This window comes from Dreissena polymorpha, chromosome 1 (assembly GCF_020536995.1).
Source record: "Dreissena polymorpha isolate Duluth1 chromosome 1, UMN_Dpol_1.0, whole genome shotgun sequence".
NCBI lineage: Eukaryota > Metazoa > Mollusca > Bivalvia > Myida > Dreissenidae > Dreissena > Dreissena polymorpha.
The window spans coordinates 43,264,267-43,288,132 of record NC_068355.1 but is presented as its reverse complement, the minus strand read 5'-3'; the positions used below and the strand labels follow the sequence as shown (position 1 = coordinate 43,288,132).

Genomic DNA, 23,866 nt, shown 5'->3' with positions numbered 1-23,866 from the left:
AAGAAATAAAGTGAAAATGTTGGAGAACTATGTGTTTTTACAATAGCTTGCTAGCTCACGCTTAGTTGACAAAAGATTCCGCAGTTTTTATAAACTACATTTGTGGTAATAAATCACATATGCCATGAATTTGTCTTCAACTTCATAATGCATAATTTTTAGCTCCACTGGCCGAAGGCCAGCGGGGCTTATGTCATGGTCTTGTGTCCGTCGTGTGTGCGTCCGTGCGTGCGTGCATTAACTTTTTCTTTAAACATCTTCTTGTCCTAAACTACTCGTCCAAATCTGATGAAATTTCTCAGCAATGTTCCTGTGGTGAACCTCTTTCAAGTTTGTTCAAATTATGCCCCTTGGGTCAAATTTGACCCTGCCCCGGAGGGTCAAAAAATTGAAAATTTGCTTATATAAGGCCTATTTTGTGCAAACTTTAAAAATCTTCTTGTCCGTAACCATTGGGCCTAGGGCTACCAAATTTGCTATGTAGTGACATCTTATAGTCCTCTACCAAGTTTGTTCAAATTATGCCCCTGGGGTTAAATTTTACCCTGCCCCGGGGGGTCAAAACAGTGAAAATTTGCTTATATAAGGCCTATTTGTGCAAACTTTAAAAATCTTCTTGTCCATAACCGTATGGCATAGGGCTACAAAATTTGGTATGTAGTGACATCTTATTGTCCTCTTCCAAGTTTGTTCAATTTATGCCCCTGGGGTCAAATTTGACCCTGCCCCGGGGGGTTAAAAAATTGAAAATTTGCTTATATAAGGCCTATTTTGTGCAAGCTTTAAAAATCTTCTTGTCCATAGCCATTGGGCCTAGGACTACCAAATTTGGTATGTAGTGACATCTTATAGTTCTCTACCAAGTTTGTTCAAATTATGCCCCTGGTGTCAAATTTGACCCTGCCCCGGGGGGTTAAAAAATTGAAAATTTGCTTATATAAGGCCTATTTTGTGCAAACTTTAAAAATCTTCTTTTCCATAACCATTGGGCCTAGAGCTACCAAATTTGCTATGTAGTGACATCTTATAGTCCTCTACCAAGTTTGTTCAAATTATGCACCTGGGGTCTAATTTGACCCTGCCCCGGGAGGTCAAAAAATTGAACATTTGCTTATATAAGGCCTATTTTGTGCAAACTTTAAAAATCTTCTTTTCCATAACCATTGGGCCTAGGGCTACCAAATTTGCTATGTAGTGACATCATATAGTCCTCTACCAAGTTTGTTCAAATTATGCCCCTGGGGTCAAATTTGACCCTGCCCCAGGGGGTTAAAAAATTAAAAATTTGCTTATATAAGGCCTATTTTGTGCAAACTTTAAAAATCTTCTTGTCCATAACCATTGGGCCTAGGGCTACCAAATTTTGTATGTAGTGACATCTTATTGTCCTTTATCAAGTTTGTTCAAATTATGCCCCTGGGGTCTAATTTGACCCTGCCCCGGGAGGTCAAAAAATTGAACATTTGCTTATATAAGGCCTATTTTGTGTAAACTTAAAAAATCTTCTTGTCCATAACCATTGGGCCAAGGGCTACCAAATTTGGTATGTAGTGACATCTTATAGTCCTCTACCAAGTTTGTTCAAATTATGCCTCTAGGGTCAAATTTGACCCTGCCCCGGGGGGTCAAAAAATTGAAAATTTGCTTATATAAGGCCTATTTTGTGAAAACTTTAAAAATCTTCTCGTCCATAACCATTGTGCCTAGGGCTACCAAATTTGGTATGTAGTGACATCTAATAGTCCTCTACCAAGTTTGTTCAAATTATGCCCCTGGGGTCAAATTTGACCCTGCCCTGGGGGGTCAAAAAATCGAAAATTTGCTTATATAAGGCCTATTTTGTGCAAACTTTAAAAATCTTCTTGTCCATAACTGTATGGCATAAGGCTACCAAATTTGGTATGTAATGACATCTTATAGTCCTCTACCAAGTTTGTTCAAATTAAGCCCCTGGGATCAAATTTGACCGTTCCCCAGGGGTCACAAAATTGAACATATGCTTATATTGGGCCCATTTTGTGCAAACTATAAAAATCTTGTCCATAACAATTGGGCCTATTTCTACCAAATTCGGTAGGTAGTGACATCTAATAGTTCTCTACTTAGTTTGTTCAAATTATGCCCCTAGGAACAAATTTGACCTTGCCCCAGGGGTCACAAAAATGAACATATGCTTAAATAAGGCCTATTTTGTGCAAACTTTAAAAATCTTCTTGTTCTTAATTATAGAGCCTAGGGCTACTAAATATGGTATGTAGTGATATCTAATAGTCCTCTACCAAATTTGTTCAAATTATTCCCCTGGGCTCAAATTTGACCCGGCCCCGGGGGTCACAAAACTGAACATATGACGTTTACCAGTGGAGATTACTGCGGCCGTTTGGCTGTGACCAACAACAACATCAACATCTTGTAAACATGAGATAAAACCCTGTCATTTAGTGCCATTTTAGGTCAGATGGTTACTGCTTACAAAGGCATTGAAGTAAGAACATGTGTTATGAATGTTTTTCTTATAAACTTAAAAAAGTCGGGTTTTATTTAAATATGTCGAAAGTGACCATATATCCGGATGAAAATATTTTGGATGACATGTTAATTTCATGTCTTTTTTGTAGTGTTAAAACCAGATTAATAATATATTATTTATTTTAAAAACACAACTTCCATGAACATAATTATTTCAAGGAAAGTCAATATATGATACTGCACGGTAAACTCAAACTTTGTATCCAAGAGAAGGTGTTGAAATTAATGAAGTGCAATGTTCATAACTATCGTATATGCTGCTTTTTAATAACTAATGATTCATTGTTCCATTTGTGAATAGTGACTGATCATGAATTGTTGAAATGATTGTCAATTGCTCAACAATCCATATATATTTCTGACCATTTTATAATTTTCTTAATACAAGTTATGAATTGATCTTAAAAGTCAAATGTATTACTTAATTAAATACATTTATAAATATAAAGAAATAATCTTTAGATTATCATAATATTCTCAGGCCTGTTGGTCTTAGGGATGTCTGGGTTGATGAGCAATTTCTCCTTTTATCACAATTATTTCTACCCTACCTGATCATTTCCTTCATATTCCATTTTAATTCAATTGACGTCTGCAACCTCTTTCAAATTGGGAAAGTCCAAAATGTGTTGTTTGGTATAGGGTTAAGGCATTTTGATTCCCATGGGTCTTGTGAATCTGTTTCAAATCAAATGCGTAGATTTGATCTTCAGCATCTAAAAATATGTGAAATAGAAAGAACGACAATATCTTTTGGAGAGATAAATGTACCTACGTTATAAGCAAAGGACCTGTGCAACAATTCCCGGGCTTTTTTGTCTGTTTAGTTAACACGGTAGTAACTTTTTCCATATATAAAAATGCTCACCCTTCCAACTTTATGCGCCCAGTGGGACGAGGGATAGAAAGAGAAAGTCACATGCTTGAGTACATTTCAACCCATGCGCATTACACGTTTTTTTCGCAAAGAAAAAACAGTGGAGCGATACAGGGCCATCATGGCCCTCTTGTTTAAAAATCTTTTATCTGTACCTCAGCAGCAAAAGACAGGAAGTGTGGGTTTCACGGAGCATGGTCTCCAGCATTTCTACCACCTGCTGGGACACAGACACTTCCTGTTGACCCTCATACGTACGTTGGAGGAGCAGAAGACATTTGGCATCAGAGACAAGTATGGTTTGCACCATATTCATAAAAGTTCAATGTACTGTACACATTAGTTTAAAGTAGCAGTTATGCCAAATTTATATGATTTCCTTGCACTGCGCACATTTATGTAAATTAGGGATTATGCCGATTGATACAAATTAATGATGTACTGTAAACAGTAGTTTTATAACTAAACTGGCGTTCATAACTGCTGCAAACACTATAGTACTTAAATGCTGTCATAAGAAACAAAGTGTTTGTCTTCCATGGCGATTTTGACTGCATTCCTAATCTAAAATGCTGCTGGATTTTGTAAAAAACAACTTATGCAATAAACAAGGATCTTCTAGATATATTTTCCCGGTGTTGTTTTTGTAAATGTTTGTTTGGTGTAGCTTTATCTGAATTTTACACTCAAAGAAGTTGAAATTGTTCCAATAAGCTTCTGACATTTATAAATAAATATAAAAAGAGTAAAATTAGATCTATTAATAACTGCTAAGTATCAAAGCATGTTTTGTGGTGGTGTGGAAGGATGTGTTCAATATACATATGTATTTAAATCTGTTTTTATTTCAGAGTAAATGTGGCGTCATTATTGATGGTGATATACCAAGACAATTTAGAATATGCAACTGAGTAAGTACCGTTGTGTCTTTGCCCAACTGAGTAAGTAGCATTGTGTCTTTGCCCAACTGAGTAAGTAGCATTGTGTCTTTGCCCAACTGAGTAAGTAGCATTGTGTCTTTGCCCAACTGAGTAAGTAGCATTGTGTCTTTGCCCAACTGAGTAAGTACCATTGTGTCTTTGCCCAACTGAGTAAGTACCATTGTGTCTTTGCCCAACTGAGTAAGTACCATTGTGTCTTTGCCCAACTGAGTAAGTACCATTGTGTCTTTGCCCAACTGAGTAAGTAGCATTGTGTCTTTGCCCAACTGAGTAAGTAGCATTGTGTCTTTGCCCAACTGAGTAAGTACCATTGTGTTTTTGCCCATCTGAGTAAGTACCATTGTGTCTTTGCCATATGAGATAAGTCCGTCACTTGTAATGTTTTAAAATGTAATAATGTTGTAGATATACTATTGTGATATTTGTTAATTAAATGATTAAAATGTGTTGATAAAAAAGAGCAGTCTGTCATTTATTGAATTATAATTGTAAAACGTGTATGAATAAATCAATAAGTTCAAAGAGTCTATTTAGTTTAGCCTTAATGTATTTTTTTAAACACATGTGTAATAATGTAACAAAATAGCAGAGGAATGAAATGCATAATACTACTATCATACTATCATATTACAACAAACATGATCCAATAGCATCAAGTGCATATATTTAGTTACAAAATAACCATCAACCGCATATCGTAACTGCCATTTTTGTTGTGATGTCTTCTGTTTAAATGTCATAATATTTAGGCACATATTTATAAAATGCCAATTATAGCAAGCATAGCTCCAAGAGCTACCCTGTCTGCTATTAGTCATACAAAATGTCAAGGTCTCATTAGCGGACCTTATGACTTCTCATCAGATTAAACTGCATGATGCAGAAGCATATTTGGAGCTATATATATATATATATATATATATATATATATATATATATATATATATAGAGAGAGAGAGAGAGAGAGAGAAATATATATATATATATATATATATATATATATATATATATATATATATATATATATATATATATATATATATATATATATATAATAGAGAGAGAGAGAGAGAGAGACGAGAGAGAGAGAGAGAGAGAGAGAGAGAGAGAGAGAGAGAGAGAGATATAGATATATATATATAGATATACACAAGGCCCACTTTTGCAAATGTGACTGAAATTTTGGTGTGTATTCTGTTTCAGAATTTTGAAGGCCTTATTAAATGAGCTGGTAGAGAAGTCAGTGTTGGGCAAGCATCCCAAGCTCATGTTGCGACGGTAGGTTGCTGCTTTCAGAAGCATCTTTTCCACAGTTTGCATTTTTATCCCCCTCCATAGGCCCCGCCATAGGCGTAGGGATATTGTTTTGGTGTTGTCCGTCCATCTGTCTTTCCATCCGTTTGGCACTTTTGTGTCCGGAGTCATATCTTGGAAGTGCTTTGGTGGATTTCATTGAAACTTGGTATGAGTATATATATATATATGGATAAAAGGATGATGCACGCCAAATGGCATTGTACACCATCTGTTAATAACGGAGTTATGGCCCTTTGTATCTTAAAAAATGCTTGTTTGAGTGTCAAATATAACACTTTTGTGTCCAGAAGCATATTGGCGGTGGATATCAATTCAACGAATTTGCTTGTTTTTATTGTGTTTGGGGCTGTTAATTTTCAAGCTACTGGTGACAAGGATGACTTTCGGTGGTTTCAGTATCTGAATATATTGTATACCAACTTTAAAAAATGCTTGTTGTGTTTAGTCTAAAATACTCGGCATTCATTTGTAAGATATGAATAAGATATAAGCTTACTGCAATTGGCAGAAATTGTATCAATTAAAATATATGTTAGGACACAATTTAGTATGCAGTGTGTTTGGCATTCAGCTAGCTAGGTATGAAGTAATTTTTGATGGGCAGGTCTTGTAAAAATCAATGGGGTTTGGTAAGCTGTACAAGGTGTACATTCTTATTGTCAATTGCTATTCCAATTGTCCTATGTGAGAAGAGCTTTATATTGCCATTCAAAGAAAGCACAAGCAGTAAATAGTGAATCCTCTTTTCCTCCTTACAGGACAGAGTCTGTAGTGGAGAAGATGCTAACCAACTGGTTGTCCCTCTGCATGTACAAATACTTGCGGGTACGTAATAATGCAATGATATCTAAGGCATGGGAAAATCCGGCCTATACGTGTTTATTACCGTTAGCTGCTATTCATTCTTGAAAGATGGAACAACAGCAATAAAATGTTCAGGCTTCCTAAATGCCCACAGGAATGTATGTTTAAAATACTTACAGATTGGCCGGTAGTCTATGTCTTAGGAGCTTACACATTTTTTCAATAATACATAGATATTCATTTTTAGCTCGGCTGTTTTCGGAGAAAACCCGAGGTATTGTCATGGCCAGCTTGTCGTCCGCCATCCGCCGGCATTGTGCTAAAACTTTGACATTTTTGCTCTAAAATCAAAGTGCTTCCACCTACAACTTTGAAACTTCATATATAGATGCACCTTGATGAGTTCTAAACACCACACCCATTTTTGGGTCACTAGGTCAAAGGTCAAGGTCACTGTGACCTCTAAAAAAAAAAAAAGTCTTACAAGCTTTCATTTATTAAAAAATGCACCCGCATCCTAGCGTTGGCACCCGTTGTGCGGTGCTTTTGCTTTATGTGCTAACATATAATAGATTTTGATAAACTTTAAATCAAGTATAATCAAGTCAAAATCTAGAATTTTATGATAATAAAATGTTTAACATTTATAGTTGCAAACAAATGCTTTTTCACACTCATAGTCTGATTGATAGAGTTGTCAGTAGAGCTTACTTCAACCTCTCTAATTACTTTATTTTTAGGACACAGCTGGTTCGAGCCTGTACGTTCTCTATCGCGCTATGAAGCTGCACGTGGAGAAAGGGCCCGTGGACTGCATGACAGGTGACGCCCGCTACACGCTGTCCGAGGACAAGTTACTGCGGGACAAAGTGGATGCAAAGCCACTGGTACGTGTTTTATTCAAACAAGAATGGGTATTTCTTTTTTTGTCAATTATATAGTTGATTTTTATTTTGATTGTATTCTAAATAAAATTGAATTAAGATAATATAAAAATTATTTATATTTTATTTACTTTTATTTTCAGTGCATCTTCTTAATAAGATTACATTAATACATTATTTGAATATGATAAGTGACTCCACATTATAATACATTGTTTTTCATCAATTTCTATGTAATTGTACAAGCGATTAATTGCTAATGAGAGCACAAAACTGTGTGTGACTTTTATAGCTGACTGGAAACTCCTTACCAGACCGCATATATGTACAGGCTTTCCTAGAGCTACTGTGGCCCCCTATGGCATTATACCCGTTTTCACTAGACGAGGTTCAAATAATTAAAGAAATTGCTGCTTTTATTTTTCAGAACCTGAATGTGTTCTACGAGGGAGAAGTGACCCAGTGCAAGGTTCTCAACTGTGATACGATAACGCAGGCAAAGGAGAAAATCATTGACCAGCTCTACAAAAACATTCCATTTTCAAATAGACCCTGGGCATGTGATCTTGACCTAGGTAAGGGAAGTAATTAATACATAGACTGAAACTTAGAATTGCTTCCCTTTCTGCAAGGATATAAATTCATGCAAATATATTATTGTCCCCTACTGGTGAAACTGGAGGGGACTTATGGTTTGCGCTCTGTGTGTCCGTCAGTCAGTCAGTCAGTCTGTCACACTTTTCTGGATCCTGCGATAACTTCAAAAGTTCTTCATACTTTTTCATGAAACTTGCAACATGGATCGATGGCATTATGGAGATTATGCATGTCATTTCATTTTGTTCCTTCATAAAAAATTATGGTTGCTATGGCAACAACAAAAAAATCTGACAATGGTGGAGTTTCACCGGTTAGGGACCATATTGCTTGACAATAGTCTTGTTTTTAATGTTTGAAATGTAGAGTTTGATGTTGCTTTATCTTTAAATTGAGCATTAAAGCAAATGAAATTTGTTATGTGCAGTTGATTTATTATGCTGATGATTCTGAAGTAAAATGTAATCATTAATTAATTATTATAAGCTTTATCAACTGATTTTAAAATGAGTTAGAATGAAAATCTGCTTTAACCTAATATCGTTTGGGTCTTGGGCATAAAAGTTCAAGAACTGAACATTGTTTACTCTTGTGGCAGAATGTCAACTGATTAATTTCTTTGTCAGATACGCAAATACTAGAAATTCGATTTGAGAATTTTTAGATTTAATCGACATAATTTGCAAGAAGACTAAGGAGCTAAGTTATGAAAGCAAAGGACTGGTGCTTTGAGCTAGTGAGCTCATCCGTATTTGAGCCTTGTTCTGGGAAAACTGGGCTCCATGCGTCAAGTGTCATCTCAGATTAGCATGTGCAGTCTGCACAGGCTAATCAGGGGCTACACCTTTTTCCTCGACAGGATATTCACTAAGAAGAGACTTCATTTCAACAAAAAATTCAGTAAAAGCCGAAAGTGTTGTCCCTGATTAGCCTGTGTGACTGAAGACTAGTCTGGGATGACACTTTACGCTTATGCATTATGCCCTGTTTCCCCAAGACCCTGTTAATTTATATCCTTGTTGTACTATGTAGAGTGGAAGAAGCGCAGCATTCCAGTAATGCTGCAGGATGAGGACAACTGGGGACAATACATCTAGCGTAATCCATGATTAACCTGTGCAGTCCACACAGGCTTATCAGGGTTGACACTTTCTGCCTAGACTGGATTTTTGTTCAGAAGAGACTTCCTTTAAATGAAAAATTCCATAAAAGCGGAAAATGTTGTCCCTTTTATCATAAGCCTGTGCAGACTTCACAGTCTGATCTGGGATGAGACTAAAGCCACATGCAAAGAGCTCAGTTTTCCCAGAGCAATGCTCAAATAAGGATGAGCGCGCAGGCTTACTACACCAGTCTTGTGCTTTCACAACTTAGCTTGCCAGTCTTCTTGGAAGTTATGTAAATTAAAATATTTTAATCAGAACGCTACTCATTCATATTATTATCCAGAGTGGAAGAAGGGCAGCATCCCGGTGACCCTGCAGGATGAGGACAGCTCCACGATGAAGTGGGAGGGCTGGAAGAAGATCAACACGTTGCAGCATTACCGCGTCTTTGATGGCTCTGAGTGTGCCCTCATCCGCCGTTACCAGACCATCAAGTCACCTAATGGCTCCCTTGATACGTCCGTCGTGTCTGTGAACTCATCCATGGCAATCCTGCGCTCAGAAAGTGATAATGGAATCAAGTTCTTCCATTTGGTATGATGAACTTTTCATTATGGTTGATTAAAAAAGTCTAGTGTATATCTGTAGTAATTAATAAGTAAACTTCTTCTTTAACAATTGCTTGTTGTTATTCCTTTCTTATGATCATTTGAACCATTAGTGCCTATTTACTATTTGTGACAATATTTTATGTCTTTATAAAATGACAAATGTCTGGACGCATGGCTGAGAACATTGTAGATCTCATAATTATGTAGTCTCCACTCAAAAATAATAAACCAAAAATGCCTGTTTCATTTTGATTGGATGAATATTCAATATCAATATTGTGATGCATTGTAGCAATGTGTTTGTGTTCTAAGCCATTAATTGAATATATATATATCACTTATTGATTGAATATATATATCACTTATTGATTGAATATATATATCACTTTATTTTTCAAAAACAGGTGAAGCATGATGAGCTACAGACTAAAGAAGGTGGAGTAAAAATGGTGCCTGAGGTGTTCCTTCCCCGCCTCCTAGCAACCAAGGTATTGTCTCAAATCAGATGGTACAACTTGAATATTGGGAAAACTGTCAAAGTTGAATCCTTTGTTAAAGAAAATATATGATTAAATGTTAATTATCATTATTCTATCCTAAATATGCCACAATCCTAACATCATGTGTATTTGGTTGTATTTTCTTGGTTTTGCATGATATTAAAAATAGTCTTCAAAACAGCGCATTCATTTGAAACTCAGCTCACGTGAGATCCTCTGTAGGCAAGGGCGTGAGATCCTCTGTAGGCAAGGGCGTGAGATCCTCTGTAGGCATGGGCGTGAGATCCTCTGTAGGCAAGGGAATTATTGACTTATCTGCCTCTGTGGAATCAACACACAAAAACATGTTTGAAAAAGGTTGTGCGTAATATATAATATCTTCCCATATGAACATCATAAGTATTATTTCCACTGATATATTAATCTAGATTTTTTACCTTTTTTTGGACACTATGAGTTGACATTTCATTTTCTAAAAGTAATTGTAAGATACTAGAAATATTAACTGAATTGATGATTATGGGCCTTGCTCTGGGAAAACAGGGTTTAAGGCATGTGTGTAAAGTGGCATCCCAGATAAGAGGGTTTAAGGCATGTGTGTAAAGTGGCATCCCAGATAAGAGGGTTTAAGGCATGTGTGTAAAGTGGCATCCCAGATAAGAGGGTTTAAAGCATGTGTGTAAAGTGGCATGCCAGATAAGAGGGTTTAAGGCATGTGTGTAAAGTGGCATCCCAGATTAATCTTTGCAGTCCACACAAAGCTAATCAGTGATGACACTTGCCGCTTTGATAGTATAGTTTGTATTATACGAAGTATCTTTGTAGCTATAATCCAGTTAAGGCGGAAAGTATTGTCCTTGATTAGCCTGTGTGGCCTGCACAGGCTTATCTGGGTCGACACTTTATGCACATGCATTTAGGCCCTACTTTCCCGGAGCGAGTCTAATATTTTTTCTCCAATTTTTCAGGGAACGCTACAGAAGTTCATGGATGACTTCTTCCAAACCATCTTGTCAGTGAACCAGTCTATGCCGCCTGTGATCAAGTACCTGTTTGACTACCTGGACAGTGCTGCACACACATACGGCATACACGACCCTGACATTGTACACACGTGGAAGTGCAATAGGTAAGGGCTCTTGTGTAGAGATGATCCTTTTAAATAATAATTATATAGGTAGTGAGGACGAAATTGTGTTCTTGCTTTATTTGTTTAAAAATGTATTGCCAAAACGATTTATTTTTTTTGTTTGGGAATTTGCAATAGTAGATTAGCTCATGCAAAGATAGTCTTTAAATACATGGTCTTTATAATATGTTTTGTTCCGTTATGTTTCATTTTGAACCTTTTAATTATTTAATGAAACATAACGATTAATGCGTGATTTGTTCTTCACAGTTTGCCCCTACGTTTCTGGGTGAACATAATCAAGAATCCAGACTTTGTGTTTGATATTCACAAGCCTGTGATCGTGGACTCGTGTTTGTCTGTCGTCGCTCAAACATTTATGGACAGCTGCTCAACATCAGAACACAGGCTTGGCAAGGTAAGGGGGGGTGGGGGCTGATTATCAGGGGCGTGCATCTCATCAAAGATCATATGACACATTGAACTTAAAACTAAGTGTGTGTGTTTATGTAACATACCGGTACTTATTTTTTTGGCTCATAGTTGCAAATTAACGAATATTTGTTTTATTTCATTCAAAGTCTCCATAAAAAATTGCTTCATTGCATAGCTGAGACCATTGTTTATTTTTAATTTATTAAATAAATACTTTTAGCAAAATAGTTTTTGAAAATATTATACTCCATTTTTTCCTTAACATTGTTTATATTCCATATTTTCTCTGTGTACCTATAAATAATTTCCCCAATTTATAGGACTCTCCATCCAACAAGCTTCTGTTTGCCAAAGATATTCCAAACTATCGTAAGATGGTTGACCGTTTTTTCCGAGAAATACGGGATATGCCTGCTGTTTCGGACAAAGAGATGGGGACCTATTTGACTGGTGTGTCCAGAGTGTGTCATGATAACTACTTCATAGTAAGTGGAGTCTTTGTTTGTGTGTGACTTCTGCAGTACTTAGCAACATTGGGCAAGTTTTTGAATGTCAATTTCAAAAAAGATTTCAGCCATTCTAAGCCTTATTGACTACTCAGCATGCAAAAAATAATAATTTTAGGTTCAGGCATTGGATGTTCTGTGAAACATCATTAGATGCATAGACATTTTTTGGGAAAATCATCAGAATGTTACAGTTTGTTAAGTTTCTTTAAGTGAAAATTCCATATTCTAGACTATTCATATTTTTTTCTTGATGAATAGTTGTGGTTATTTTTTATGTGGTAAATTTATAATTTACTCGTGAATTTATTAATTGTGTAGAACTAAAAAGACTTGCCCGTATGCTTTGATTAAGTTTGTCTAAAATTGTTTGGTATTGTATTATGGTTGTGGGGCTTTAATAGAATGCTTTTTTGTCTGAATCATAGTAAGTACCAAACCAAGAAATGGAATAACAAAGATAAGATTTCAATTCAGAATAATAAATTAGATATAATTGCGTTCACATATTTACAAACTTGAGGAAAATAAATAAACAAATAAAAAGCTATTTTTTTGGCATTGCATTATTGTATCAACTGTCATACCCTTATGAAATGCAGAAGAATGCTTTTCAATACATGTAATAAGAGAAACCAAATATATTAAAATTACTTTTAATGTTAACATTCTCAATGCCATAACCGACTGCTATACGCTGATGTATGAATTATGTCTCAGTTTCAATTCATTTTCGTCGAACGGTATATCGTTGACTGAATTGCTAAAGTATGTTGTCATTTAATTGGCTTACCAGGTATGACAAATTAAACAATTAAATAAATACAATTGTGCAATTTGTTAATAAAAAATTCATACGATCATGAATATTTATGTTCAAATTTGCATACAGAGTGGGACCATCCCAAAATAAAAGCAGATCGCATGATCTGATTATAAAGTGGTCACGTGAAAGTGAAATAAGTTGTACTGATAAACGAATAAAAAGTTGACGATTCTGGATAGTTTCTTTAAGTTGGTACTGTTGTGGTTAACATTATCTCTACAACTTTTTGGACCTTTTTATTTATTACTACAGCAAAACAATGAAGACAAAAGTCAACCATGTGACACTACAACCAGTATCTTGGTAAAAAATATTGACCTTGAAAGAAGCATGACCTTTACCTTGAAAACAAGCATTTTAATGACCCATATATGCATGAGCAAAGGTCCTTTCCTTAGTTAAAAATATATATGCACATGCACAGTTAAACTAACAGATTTTGTTTCGTTGCATTAGAAATATGTGAATCGTTGTATTCATTTTATTACTTTGAACCTTAATTACATTTGTATACTTTTAAAAGTAAAGATGTAAATGTTTAGTTTAAATTTTGATTTTCATTATTTGTAATTTAAATAATAATATAAAAGTAAAATAATAATTTGTAAAGTTTTACTAAACCTGGTGTAATTTGTAGCAATAAACAAACTTGCAGACATTCCATGAAGCCAAACAATGTACAAAATGTAATGAAAAATGATGTCAACTAAGTTATTTATTCATATATGTGCACCACAATTAACATTTAATGACATCAACATCATCAATAACATGCAGCTGAAAAACGAGCATGACAAACTTGCATGGCCACTGCTTGGCATTATGTTCCTTCGTTGCTCAAACATCATCGGAGGGAACTTATGGTTTGCGCTCTGTGCGTCTGTCGGTCTGTCACACTTTTTTGGATCCTGCGAATACTTTAAGTTTTTTAAATTTTTAGCTAACCTGAGCACAACGTGCTCATGGTGAGCTTTTGTGATCACCTTTTGTCCGTCGTCTGTTGTGCGACGTCAACATTTGACTTGTTAACTCTCTGGAGGCCACATTTATTGTCCAATCTTCATGCAATTTGGTCAGATGATTGGTCTCAATGTTATCTTGGATGAGTTCGAAAATGGTTACGTTCCCTTGAAAAACATGGCTGCCAAGGGGTGGGGCATTTTTCCTTATATGGCTATAGTAAAATCTTGTTAACACTCTAGAGGCCACATTTATTGTCTGATCTTCATGAAACTTGGTCAGAAGATTCTTCCCAATAATATCTTGGAGTAGTTCGAAAATGATGCCGGTTGGTTGAAAAACATGGCCGCCAGGGGGCGGGGCATTTTTCCTTATATGGCTATAGTAAAACCTTGTTAACACTCTAGAGGCCATATTTATTTTCTGATCTTCATGAAACTTCATGAAACTTGCTCAGAAGATTTGTCCCAATGATATCTTGGATGAGATCAAAAATGGTAACCGTTGGCTTGAAAAACATGGCTGTCAAGGGGCGGGGCATTTTTCCTTACATGGCTATATATGGCTGTAGTAAAATCTTGTTAACACTCTAGAAGCGACATTTATTGTCCAATCTTCATGAAACGTGATCAGAAGATTCATCCCAATAATATCTTGGAAGAGTTCAAAAATGATGTCGTTTGGTTGCAAAACATGGCCGCCAGGGGGCGGGGCATTTTTCCTGGTATGGCTATTGTAAAACCTTGTTAACACTCTAGAGGCCACATTTATTGTCCGATCTTCATGAAATATGGTCAGTAGATTTGTCCCAATAATATCTTGTTATCTCAGGTGAGCGACTTTGGGCCTTTTAGGCCCTCGTGTTTCATGAAACTTGCAACATGGATAGATGGCAATATGGACATTATGCACGTCATTTTATTTTGTTCCTATGTCAAAAATTCTGGTTGCTACGGCAACAAATATTTAAAAATAATTGTTGGAGCCGTTGGGGACATATATTGCTTGGCAATAGTCTTGTTATTGTCCCCTATCGGTTTCACTGGAGGGGACTTATGGTTTGCGCTCTGTGTGTCTGTCTGTCTGTCTGTCTGTCACACCTTTCTGGATATTGCGATAATTTTAAAAGTTCTTAATATTTTTTCATGAAACTTCAAACATGGATAGATGGCAATATGGACATTATGCACATCATTTCATTTTGTTCCTATGTCAAAAATTCTGGTTGCTGTGGCAACAAATAGACTAGAAATACTGCTGAAAATGGTGGTTTTTTGGATCCTGCGATAACTTTAAAAGTTCTTAATATTTTTTAATGAAACTTGCAACATGGATAGATGGCAATATGGACATTATGCACGTAAGTTCATTTTGTTCCTACGTCAAAAATTGTGGTTGCTATGGCAACCAAAAAAAATAATCTGAAAATGGTGGAATTTCTGACAAATTTTGGAGCTGGTAAGGGACCATATTGCTTGAAAATAGCCTTGTTTCATACTAATGTCATTGGTAAACTCTAGGAGTCAACCAATATCACTAACTCAGTAAGAGTTAAAGTGATTTCCTTTGGAAACTTATGTTTTTTACATAAAATGGTAAAAAATTGTTTCAGGCATTCAAGACATTAAAATGCACTCTCTCTTGTTAAACATTGTCTTTTGTAAAAATAAAAGCTAACCCTTATTTATTATGCTTTTTATACTTCTCAAATCAAGAACATTTGTTTTACTTACACGTCTAACACATTTTAATGTTTAAGGACCTCTTATATATAGTCAAAACAAATACTTGATAACACATCCCATTAGATGTTTACATATACTTTGCAATAGTAATTATGAAATTCAAAAATGGATCTTATGCCATATGCTGCTAGTTACGCTCTAGCCCAATCTGCACATCCAAGCAGTCGGGTCAGGAGCTACCCTATTGGCTAATGAGAGGGCAAAACCTTGGTAGTCTATTGGCTTTAGCCAATGGACTTTATTAACTGTAAATCCAAAAGGCATCTTGTCGGTTGATTGTAAAAATGTTGTAAAAATGCCCAGACGTAGTAGAATGTTTGCAGACAAAATAGATAAGATAATAAACATTGTATTTTCTTATTCTTACAATTGTGCACTTAGAAACTTATTTTGAAGATTTTCTTCTGAGAATTTTGCTAACACCATTTTTAGTGAATTTTTCTAAGACAATTTTTAGTGAAAAAAAACGTTCTTAGAAAATAAAACACGTTTATTTGTGAAACAATTCTGTTATTGGCAAAATCTTGATAACGTTAATATATAGAGGGGGTAATCATGTGATAGTCAAGATGACAACGTTAATGCCGAGGCAGGTATTTTTCACCGTTTTTTACCCTTTATTCCTTGTATTAATTTTTTTAATGCTGCTCACTTTCCAGCCATATCAGCAAGAAAGTTACTAGCGTTTATTTTGTATTAATATTTGCTTTATATCTTGACTTTACTAGCTGCAAATTTTTTTAGGGGGATGTCCTAATTACAGCTCACTAAGAAAATATGCGGGGAGTAAAGTCAAGATATAAAGTGTATTTTAATGGGAAATCAACACTTATCACCTTTTTACTGATGTGGAAATCGCGTGTCGTTTGAAAATTACTAAAAAGTTATAAGGGGTATAAAACGGCAAAAAATAACTGTGTCAGCATGGAAGTTGCCATCTTTACTATCACGTGATTACCCCCTCTGCTATAAATATTATGTTTTGCTTTGCACGATAAAAGTTTGCGTGGCGCAGCAGAAGCGCATCCACTTACAGATCAAGATGACACGGGTTCAAAAAACGGCGACGTCACATGTTTTTTTTCAAGTCTTTTTCTTACTATCAAAATAAGTTAAGTCTTAAAAAGAAAAATTAAGAATTTTAAGCAATCATATTAAATGACATTTGAACAAATGCCAAAATCTTTTAACAATTCCGTTAAAAATGTGGATGGGAACAAGATTTTGATGTATTTATACTATAACTTGTTTCATATATGCCACCATTCAAATTAATACTATAAATATGTGCCTTTCATTTTTTACTAACTTTTTGCATACTCTGTTATGTGTTTTAAGCAAAGTGAATCTTGAGGTAACATACTTTTTCAATGTATTTTTTAATGGTATGTTACTTTAAATAGTTTTAACAGATAAATTATTGTCTTGTTTCTTGTAAAAGACTTTAAAGTTTTTTAGGGCTGTAAAAAGCGTTAAACTTTGTTACTCCCTATAATATCCTTAAACTTTGTGACGGCAAACGTTTACCTTGCAATTTTGGGCTGCACGAGAGGGGGGTCCAACTGCAGTATTTTGATATTACCTGTAATCTTCAAATTGCGTTGCAAAGAATTTAAAATTATTTGAATAATTTCAATAACGATTAAAAACATAAGAAAGTGTGGTCCAAAATACAGGGTGCATGTAATATTTTGCTTATGTAACGAAGACGGTAAATATAACAACAACACAACCAGAACGAATTTCGGCTTACATGAAAATGAAGGGATCGTTACAGTATAATGAATAGTAACAAACAAAACAAGGAAAATAGATATAACTTTGACCTTAGCTTTGATTGAAAAAGTCATTCAGTCTGGTAAATTGTAATGATAATGTTAATGAAAACAAGCTTTTCTGTTTGATAGACTTTTAGATTTTCATTCATTCAACTGTTCATTAAACATTTACTTCAGCAGAAACTTCACTGTATCTGGCCAATTAGACTTGCAACGCTGTCCGCGCTCTCGTGTCTCTATCTAGCGTACAGCGTAGCTGCTGACCAGACTGCCCAATTATGCATGCTTGGCCGGAAATACGCTGGCCACACATGGTATAAGATCCATTCTGCATTACTCAAGTCATATGTGATCAATTATGTTTCAGGCTTATCCAGGCAAGGTGTACAAGTCAAGTGCTTTAAAGGAACTCTACACATATGTCCATAATTACAGCTCACAGGTAATTGTCTATTAGTTTACTTTAAACCTCTTAACTTTAACTTTATTTGATTGCAAACCATTGGCTAAAAGAGTTTCCTGTGAAAAAATTTGTTTTTGGCGTCTTTGGAAAGATCCAGAGAATGCTCCTCACATGGAATATGTCAGTCACCATATTCATTATACGCCCGTCACTGTATAACTTCACAACTGTGTATCGCTCTTCGAACTTGTCATTCACAAGGAGGACACCATATCCATTACAGCTTTTTGACTGACTTTCCAACCTTGGGAAAAACATAAAATCATAAACTCAATGTTTAGCTTATAATGTTTAGCCTTTGCAATGAGTCACTGAATTGAAAATACACTTATTTATGTTTTGTATTATAAAGTTTTCATAGTCTTTCATCCGCACACAATAACAAAGTGTCAATCAGCGCATAAGACAGTTAAAAAGTAAACAATATCTAATCTCAACACTTTTATCATTCATGTGCCTCATGACAGGTACAAAAATGAAATGTTAATACATTGTAAATAATCTATTACTTGGAGAAAACAAACTGAGCCTCATTGTACTCGTGTGATATGTCCCAATGGTATGGTACATTTGTGTTAATGTTAAATGCGAAACAGTCATGAAAGTACCAGTAAATGGATCCTGATCACAACAACATCACCAGATAAAAATCTCTTGATTGTAACATTTCTGAACAAATGCTTTGTTGTTTTTTTGTTCCTTACTTCATGATATTTTCATGGCATGATATGCCTATATCATGATATTTCATTTGGTGATATTTTTATGCTATGATATTTCATTTTGTGATATGTTTATGTCATTACATTTTCATTTTGTGATATTTTATGCCATACATTTTCATATCATGATATTTTCTTGTTGTGATATTTTCATGCCATGATAGATCATGTTGGAATGTAATTTTATTTTCATGTTATGATATTGTCATGTTGTTATATGATATTTCAGCTGATGGAAGTGCTGGATGCAGATCCAGTTGGTTCCCGTCAGCAGTTGGCCGCCAAGCTTGGCACCGTGATCACCGCAATGGAGGGGCCCCTGGTGGGCAGACAGGCCTATGTGTGATGTAACCGTTTGGGATGTAGCCGTTAGTTGTGTAGCCATGTGTCATGTAGCTATGTGGGATGTAGCCACTTCTCGTGTGGGCACGTCTAATGATACCATGTTGGATGGAACAACATGGTATGGTGCCATTGGTGGTTTACCCATGTAGCGTGTTACCTTGTGTACTGGAACATTTTACATTGTAGCCATGTGTAATACAGGAACATGACCTGTTGCCACACATTGGTGTGTGCAATGTTTAAGTGAATGCTTGTACATTATATGACATGTGGTGGACCAGCTTGTAGTCATAAAAGATAACATTTCCGGTATATTTATTTTGAACAGAGGATGACAATAACGACTATGCTTTCAAAATCTTTCAAACTGATGATCTATACATATGGTAGATGTGTGATGTAACAATGTTCATGTACCTTGATATTATCCCTTGTGTTCAAACAATGACACATGGTGAAAACAGCTATCAAATAGAATGATAAATTTAACTCACAATAGAAAGGTCACGAGTGATCAAGCAGCTGACAGCAGCCTAGTCGAACTTTTAAAGAACTATATGTAAACATGCAGGACTTATTTATATAAATTGCTGTGTATACAATCACTTTACGAGTTTCCTCCTAGTGGTACCCTGGTCTGTCAAGATTTTGTTAAAGAATGATTGTTGTTCATTGATCAATTCCATGAATAACACTGAAAGCTGGTCTTTCAAAAAAAACGTTTATGCTAAATATGACCAAAGTGTTTGTACTGTCTGCTTGTCATAAAACCATGCCTCAAAATGTGGGATTTTTTTTAAATTCCTGACCATCCAAATGTTGAGTATTGAATACATTGAGGGGTGATTTTGTTTGGTAATCAAAAACATGTTCTACCAATATATAATATAATGGTCATCACCATTGTTAATGAGTGTTGCAAACATTTTCACTTTCAAAACATATATTTATGCTATATGAATTTGTTATCAGTGTTTGGGATTCATGTATTTCAATTACTGATCAAAACAGCTACTAATATTTCATAATTTGATAATTTTAATAATTTTATAATAATTATTTTATAATAATAATTATAATAATATAATAATAATATAATAATTCATAATTTTAAGTACATAGATATTCAGTGTTAAATTGCTTACCTTAATAGGGAAGTACAATGATATAGATCAATGCAAAACGCAGAACCTGTATACAATCGATGTTTATGTATGCATTTTTATTAAAGATTTTTTCCACAAACATAGTCTGATAGATTTGTGATTACCAATTTATTGCAATTAATTCCCATGCTGATTTCACACACTGTGTGTTTATGAAATTATATATTTTGTGAAATCACAAATGCAAAAGTTTGTTATCTAAATTGATAATACTATTGTGATGTTTCTTGTGTTCATTATCAATATGTCCTGAATATATGCATACATATATATTGTATGCATTTTAATATATGTTTCACCAAATTTATCAATGTTGATGCTTTAAAATTTATAAATATTATACTACATTTTAACTCTGTCTTTTTAACTTTTTTTCTCACCAGTAATGTTTAACATTGAGATGTGGAAATGTAAAAATTGAAACTGTTATACATGATTGATGTTAAGAACAACAATTTTCACTTCAAATTGTCATGTCATTAATATTTTTGTACAGTTTTGTTGTTTAAAATGCAAATTCATGAACTTTGTTGGTCATGTTAATTTAGAAACTTTGTCATTAGTAAAAAAGTGATACATAGGGTAAATTGATAAAACATTTCACTGTTTTATTAACAGAATGTTAATGTTATAGATAGTGTTCCCTTGCAAATATCAAATATGTTTAATCACTTGTGTCTTAAAATACAAAATTAACACTTAATAACAAATTGTAAAATTATGTATGTAAATGCCGTTGTATGTTTTATGTGTATGTTCATGTAATATCAGTATTGGTTTGTATCCAGAGACCATCATGATAAGTTATTACTGTGTTCATTGCATGCTTATTGCTATATTATTGTTCTTTTGTAAATAGATCTTGTCTACATGTGTATTGTTGGTCTTTCTGACAAATATATTATATACAATTGCGCTACTTGTAGCTGTTATCATACATTATGTTAAAATAGTCTTATGCACTCACATGCAAATCTATGAATAAAATATTTGAGGAAAAAGCTGCTGAGAATTGGTGATCTTTGTAATTTGGGTTTCCTCAATCTTTGATTGTTGTTTTGGTTTTGTTTGTTATTGTTGTTTTTTGTCGGTTTTTCAATAGGATAAATAGGTCAATTGATTACAGCCAAAATATTAAGAACAGTAATAACACGAAATTTGAGTCAAAGCCAGTTTCTATAACATATTGTACACAATAACTTTTCATAAAATATCACTAGTTATTTTCACTATTGTGTCACTTAAAAACGCTTTTTTAAATATGACTGTAGAATACATGTGGAGTTTATTTGAGTCTTATTTAATATGGATTAAACATAAATACTTTATATTGGTAATACGCGTTCTACGCAAATTGTTTATTATGCCCCCCTTCGAAGAAGAGGGGGTATATTGCTTTGCTCATGTCGGTCGGTCTGTCGGTCCGTCCACCAGGTGGTTGTCAGACGATAACTCAAGAACGCTTGGACCTAGGATCATGAAACTGCATAGGTACATTGATCATGACTCGCAGATGACCCCTATTGATTTTGAGGTCACTAGGTCAAAGGTCAAGGTCACAATGACCCAAAATAGTAAAATGGTTTCCGGATAATAACTCAAGAACGTTTATGCCTAGGATCATGAAACTTGATAGGTAGATTGATCAGGACTCGCAGATGACCCCTATTGATTTTCAGGTCACTAGGTCAAAGGTCAAGGTCACAGTGACCCGAAATAGTAAAATGGTTTCCGGATGATAACTCAAGAACGCTTAGGCCTAGGATCATGAAACTTGATAGGTAGATTGATCAGGACTCGCAGATGACCCCTATTGATTTTCAGGTCACTAGGTCAAAGGTCAAGGTCACAGTGACCCGAAATAGTAAAATGGTTTCCGGATGATAACTCAAGAACGCTTAGGCCTAGGATCATGAAACTTGATAGGTAGATTGATCATGACTCGCAGATGACCCCTATTGATTTTCAGGTCACTAGGTCAAAGGTCAAGGTCACGATGACCCGAAATAGTAAAATGGTTTCCGGATGATAACTGAAGAACGCTTATTCCTAGGATCATGAAACTTGATAGGTAGAATGATCATGACTCGCAGATGACCCCTCTTGATTTTCAGGTCACTAGGTCAAAGGTCAAGGTCACGGTGACCCGAAATAGTAAAATGGTGTCCGGATGGTAACTCAAGAATGCTTATGGCTAGGATCATGAAACTTCATAGGTACATTGATCATGACTGGCAGATGACCCCTATTGATTTTCAGGTCATTAGGTCAAAGGTCAAGGTCACAGTGACAAAAAACATATTCACACAATGGCTCTCACTACAATGGAGAGCCCATATGGGGGGCATGCATGTTTTACAAACAGCCCTTGTTTATTAATACGTTTACATTCTCAAACATTTTTGTATCATTTCAAGATCAATTCTATGGTCAAGTTTATGTATTCTGAACCTTATGTTTACCAATGGAAAACCCGATTATGTTAAAATCTCATTCATTGACTCTTAAAAACACGTTGATGCATTATCTGTTTTCATGTTTTAGTTTTTTAACTTTTTATACTTTTTGAGTTAATTTTTAGGGCCTTTTCAATTGTAGCAGTATGGTAATAAAATGAGATTATTCTTTACTAGGAAGAAATGTTTGTGTGGGATCATTTTTATTTTTTTACTGATTTTTTACCATTGTACAGAGAGTTTTGAATTCAAAGTAAAATATACCGTAATACTGAGGCATCTCGATGAAACATCTACTAGTGCACCTGGACCTCTGCCTCCAGTGCAGTCTTACTTTTCTGGTGACGTGTTGAAATCGCTTTGCATCATAAATCATATACCTTCGTAACTGTTAACGTATGAGAACGAAATGGGATAGCTAAAACATGTTTAGTATTCAGCTATCATATAGTCTTGGCTAAAGGTCAGGGTCAGATAAGACTTCAAGAACTGTATCAGAGATATAAATAAAAAATCTTACTTTAAACATCGCCAATAATAACGAATATAAAGCTAAGCTAGACAAGAATGATCCGAATTTAAGTATCCGAAATTATGGCTCTGAATAAGGAATTGGTGATTGGTTAGTTCCTTATTCAAAAGCCTGTGTTTCCGACTATCACTTTCGGATATTTTATTTTTTTAATGTTGTGTGTGTTATTTAAGCTTAATTATGTAATAAGGATATATTCTGTCAAAACAAGATTTATGAAGAAGATAATAAGGAAATGGCACTGTCTTACTCAAACATAAATACAAATTTACCAAAGAATACTTAATATCAACGAAAATCATGGTATATGTGGGTTCGAAACTAAAAATATTTTTATTGCAATATGCTTCTACCTAGTTTTATTTAATGATAACACAGTCTCCAAAGTTTCTGAATAAGGAGGTCTTCTTTCACAAAATTTCCAGGGGGAGGCTTATGCATTTGCGATTTTTGCATTAAGATTGTGAGTGGGTGTCAGTTGCTCATCGACATGGTGTCCGTCCCACTGTGGGATCGTTCTTTACGTCCCCCAAAGACACCAAGTACTGAGTCTACTCGGGTAACTGACTCGAGGGCCTTTAACCGCCGAGTAAAAGCCAGAAGTGGTATCTTCGACGCAACTATCCAGAAAATAAAA

The 23,866-nt window shown here is 34.9% G+C and overlaps 1 protein-coding gene across 9 annotated transcripts in view; it reads left to right on the top strand.

Moving 5' to 3' along the window:
• The window catches only part of LOC127878467 (plexin-B-like), a 170,572-nt gene extending 149,327 nt beyond the window's left edge, over nucleotides 1-21,245 (top strand). For 7 of the 9 annotated variants that reach the window (XM_052425003.1, XM_052425043.1, XM_052424996.1 and 4 more), the window contains 14 exons: nucleotides 3,567-3,700; nucleotides 4,258-4,317; nucleotides 5,551-5,625; nucleotides 6,423-6,489; nucleotides 7,209-7,355; nucleotides 7,780-7,927; nucleotides 9,399-9,649; nucleotides 10,071-10,154; nucleotides 11,135-11,295; nucleotides 11,566-11,713; nucleotides 12,051-12,215; nucleotides 13,315-13,365; nucleotides 17,913-17,987; nucleotides 18,960-21,245. In XM_052425003.1, the coding sequence (XP_052280963.1) occupies nucleotides 3,567-3,700; nucleotides 4,258-4,317; nucleotides 5,551-5,625; nucleotides 6,423-6,489; nucleotides 7,209-7,355; nucleotides 7,780-7,927; nucleotides 9,399-9,649; nucleotides 10,071-10,154; nucleotides 11,135-11,295; nucleotides 11,566-11,713; nucleotides 12,051-12,215; nucleotides 13,315-13,365; nucleotides 17,913-17,987; nucleotides 18,960-19,076 (1,683 nt within the window). In that variant the 3' untranslated portion in view covers nucleotides 19,077-21,245. The remainder of the gene's footprint in view (nucleotides 1-3,566; nucleotides 3,701-4,257; nucleotides 4,318-5,550; nucleotides 5,626-6,422; nucleotides 6,490-7,208; nucleotides 7,356-7,779; nucleotides 7,928-9,398; nucleotides 9,650-10,070; nucleotides 10,155-11,134; nucleotides 11,296-11,565; nucleotides 11,714-12,050; nucleotides 12,216-13,314; nucleotides 13,366-17,912; nucleotides 17,988-18,959) is intronic. The other 2 variants (XM_052425038.1, XM_052425050.1) reach the window with 2 other exon arrangements.
• The last annotated feature ends 2,621 nt before the right edge of the window (nucleotides 21,246-23,866 follow it).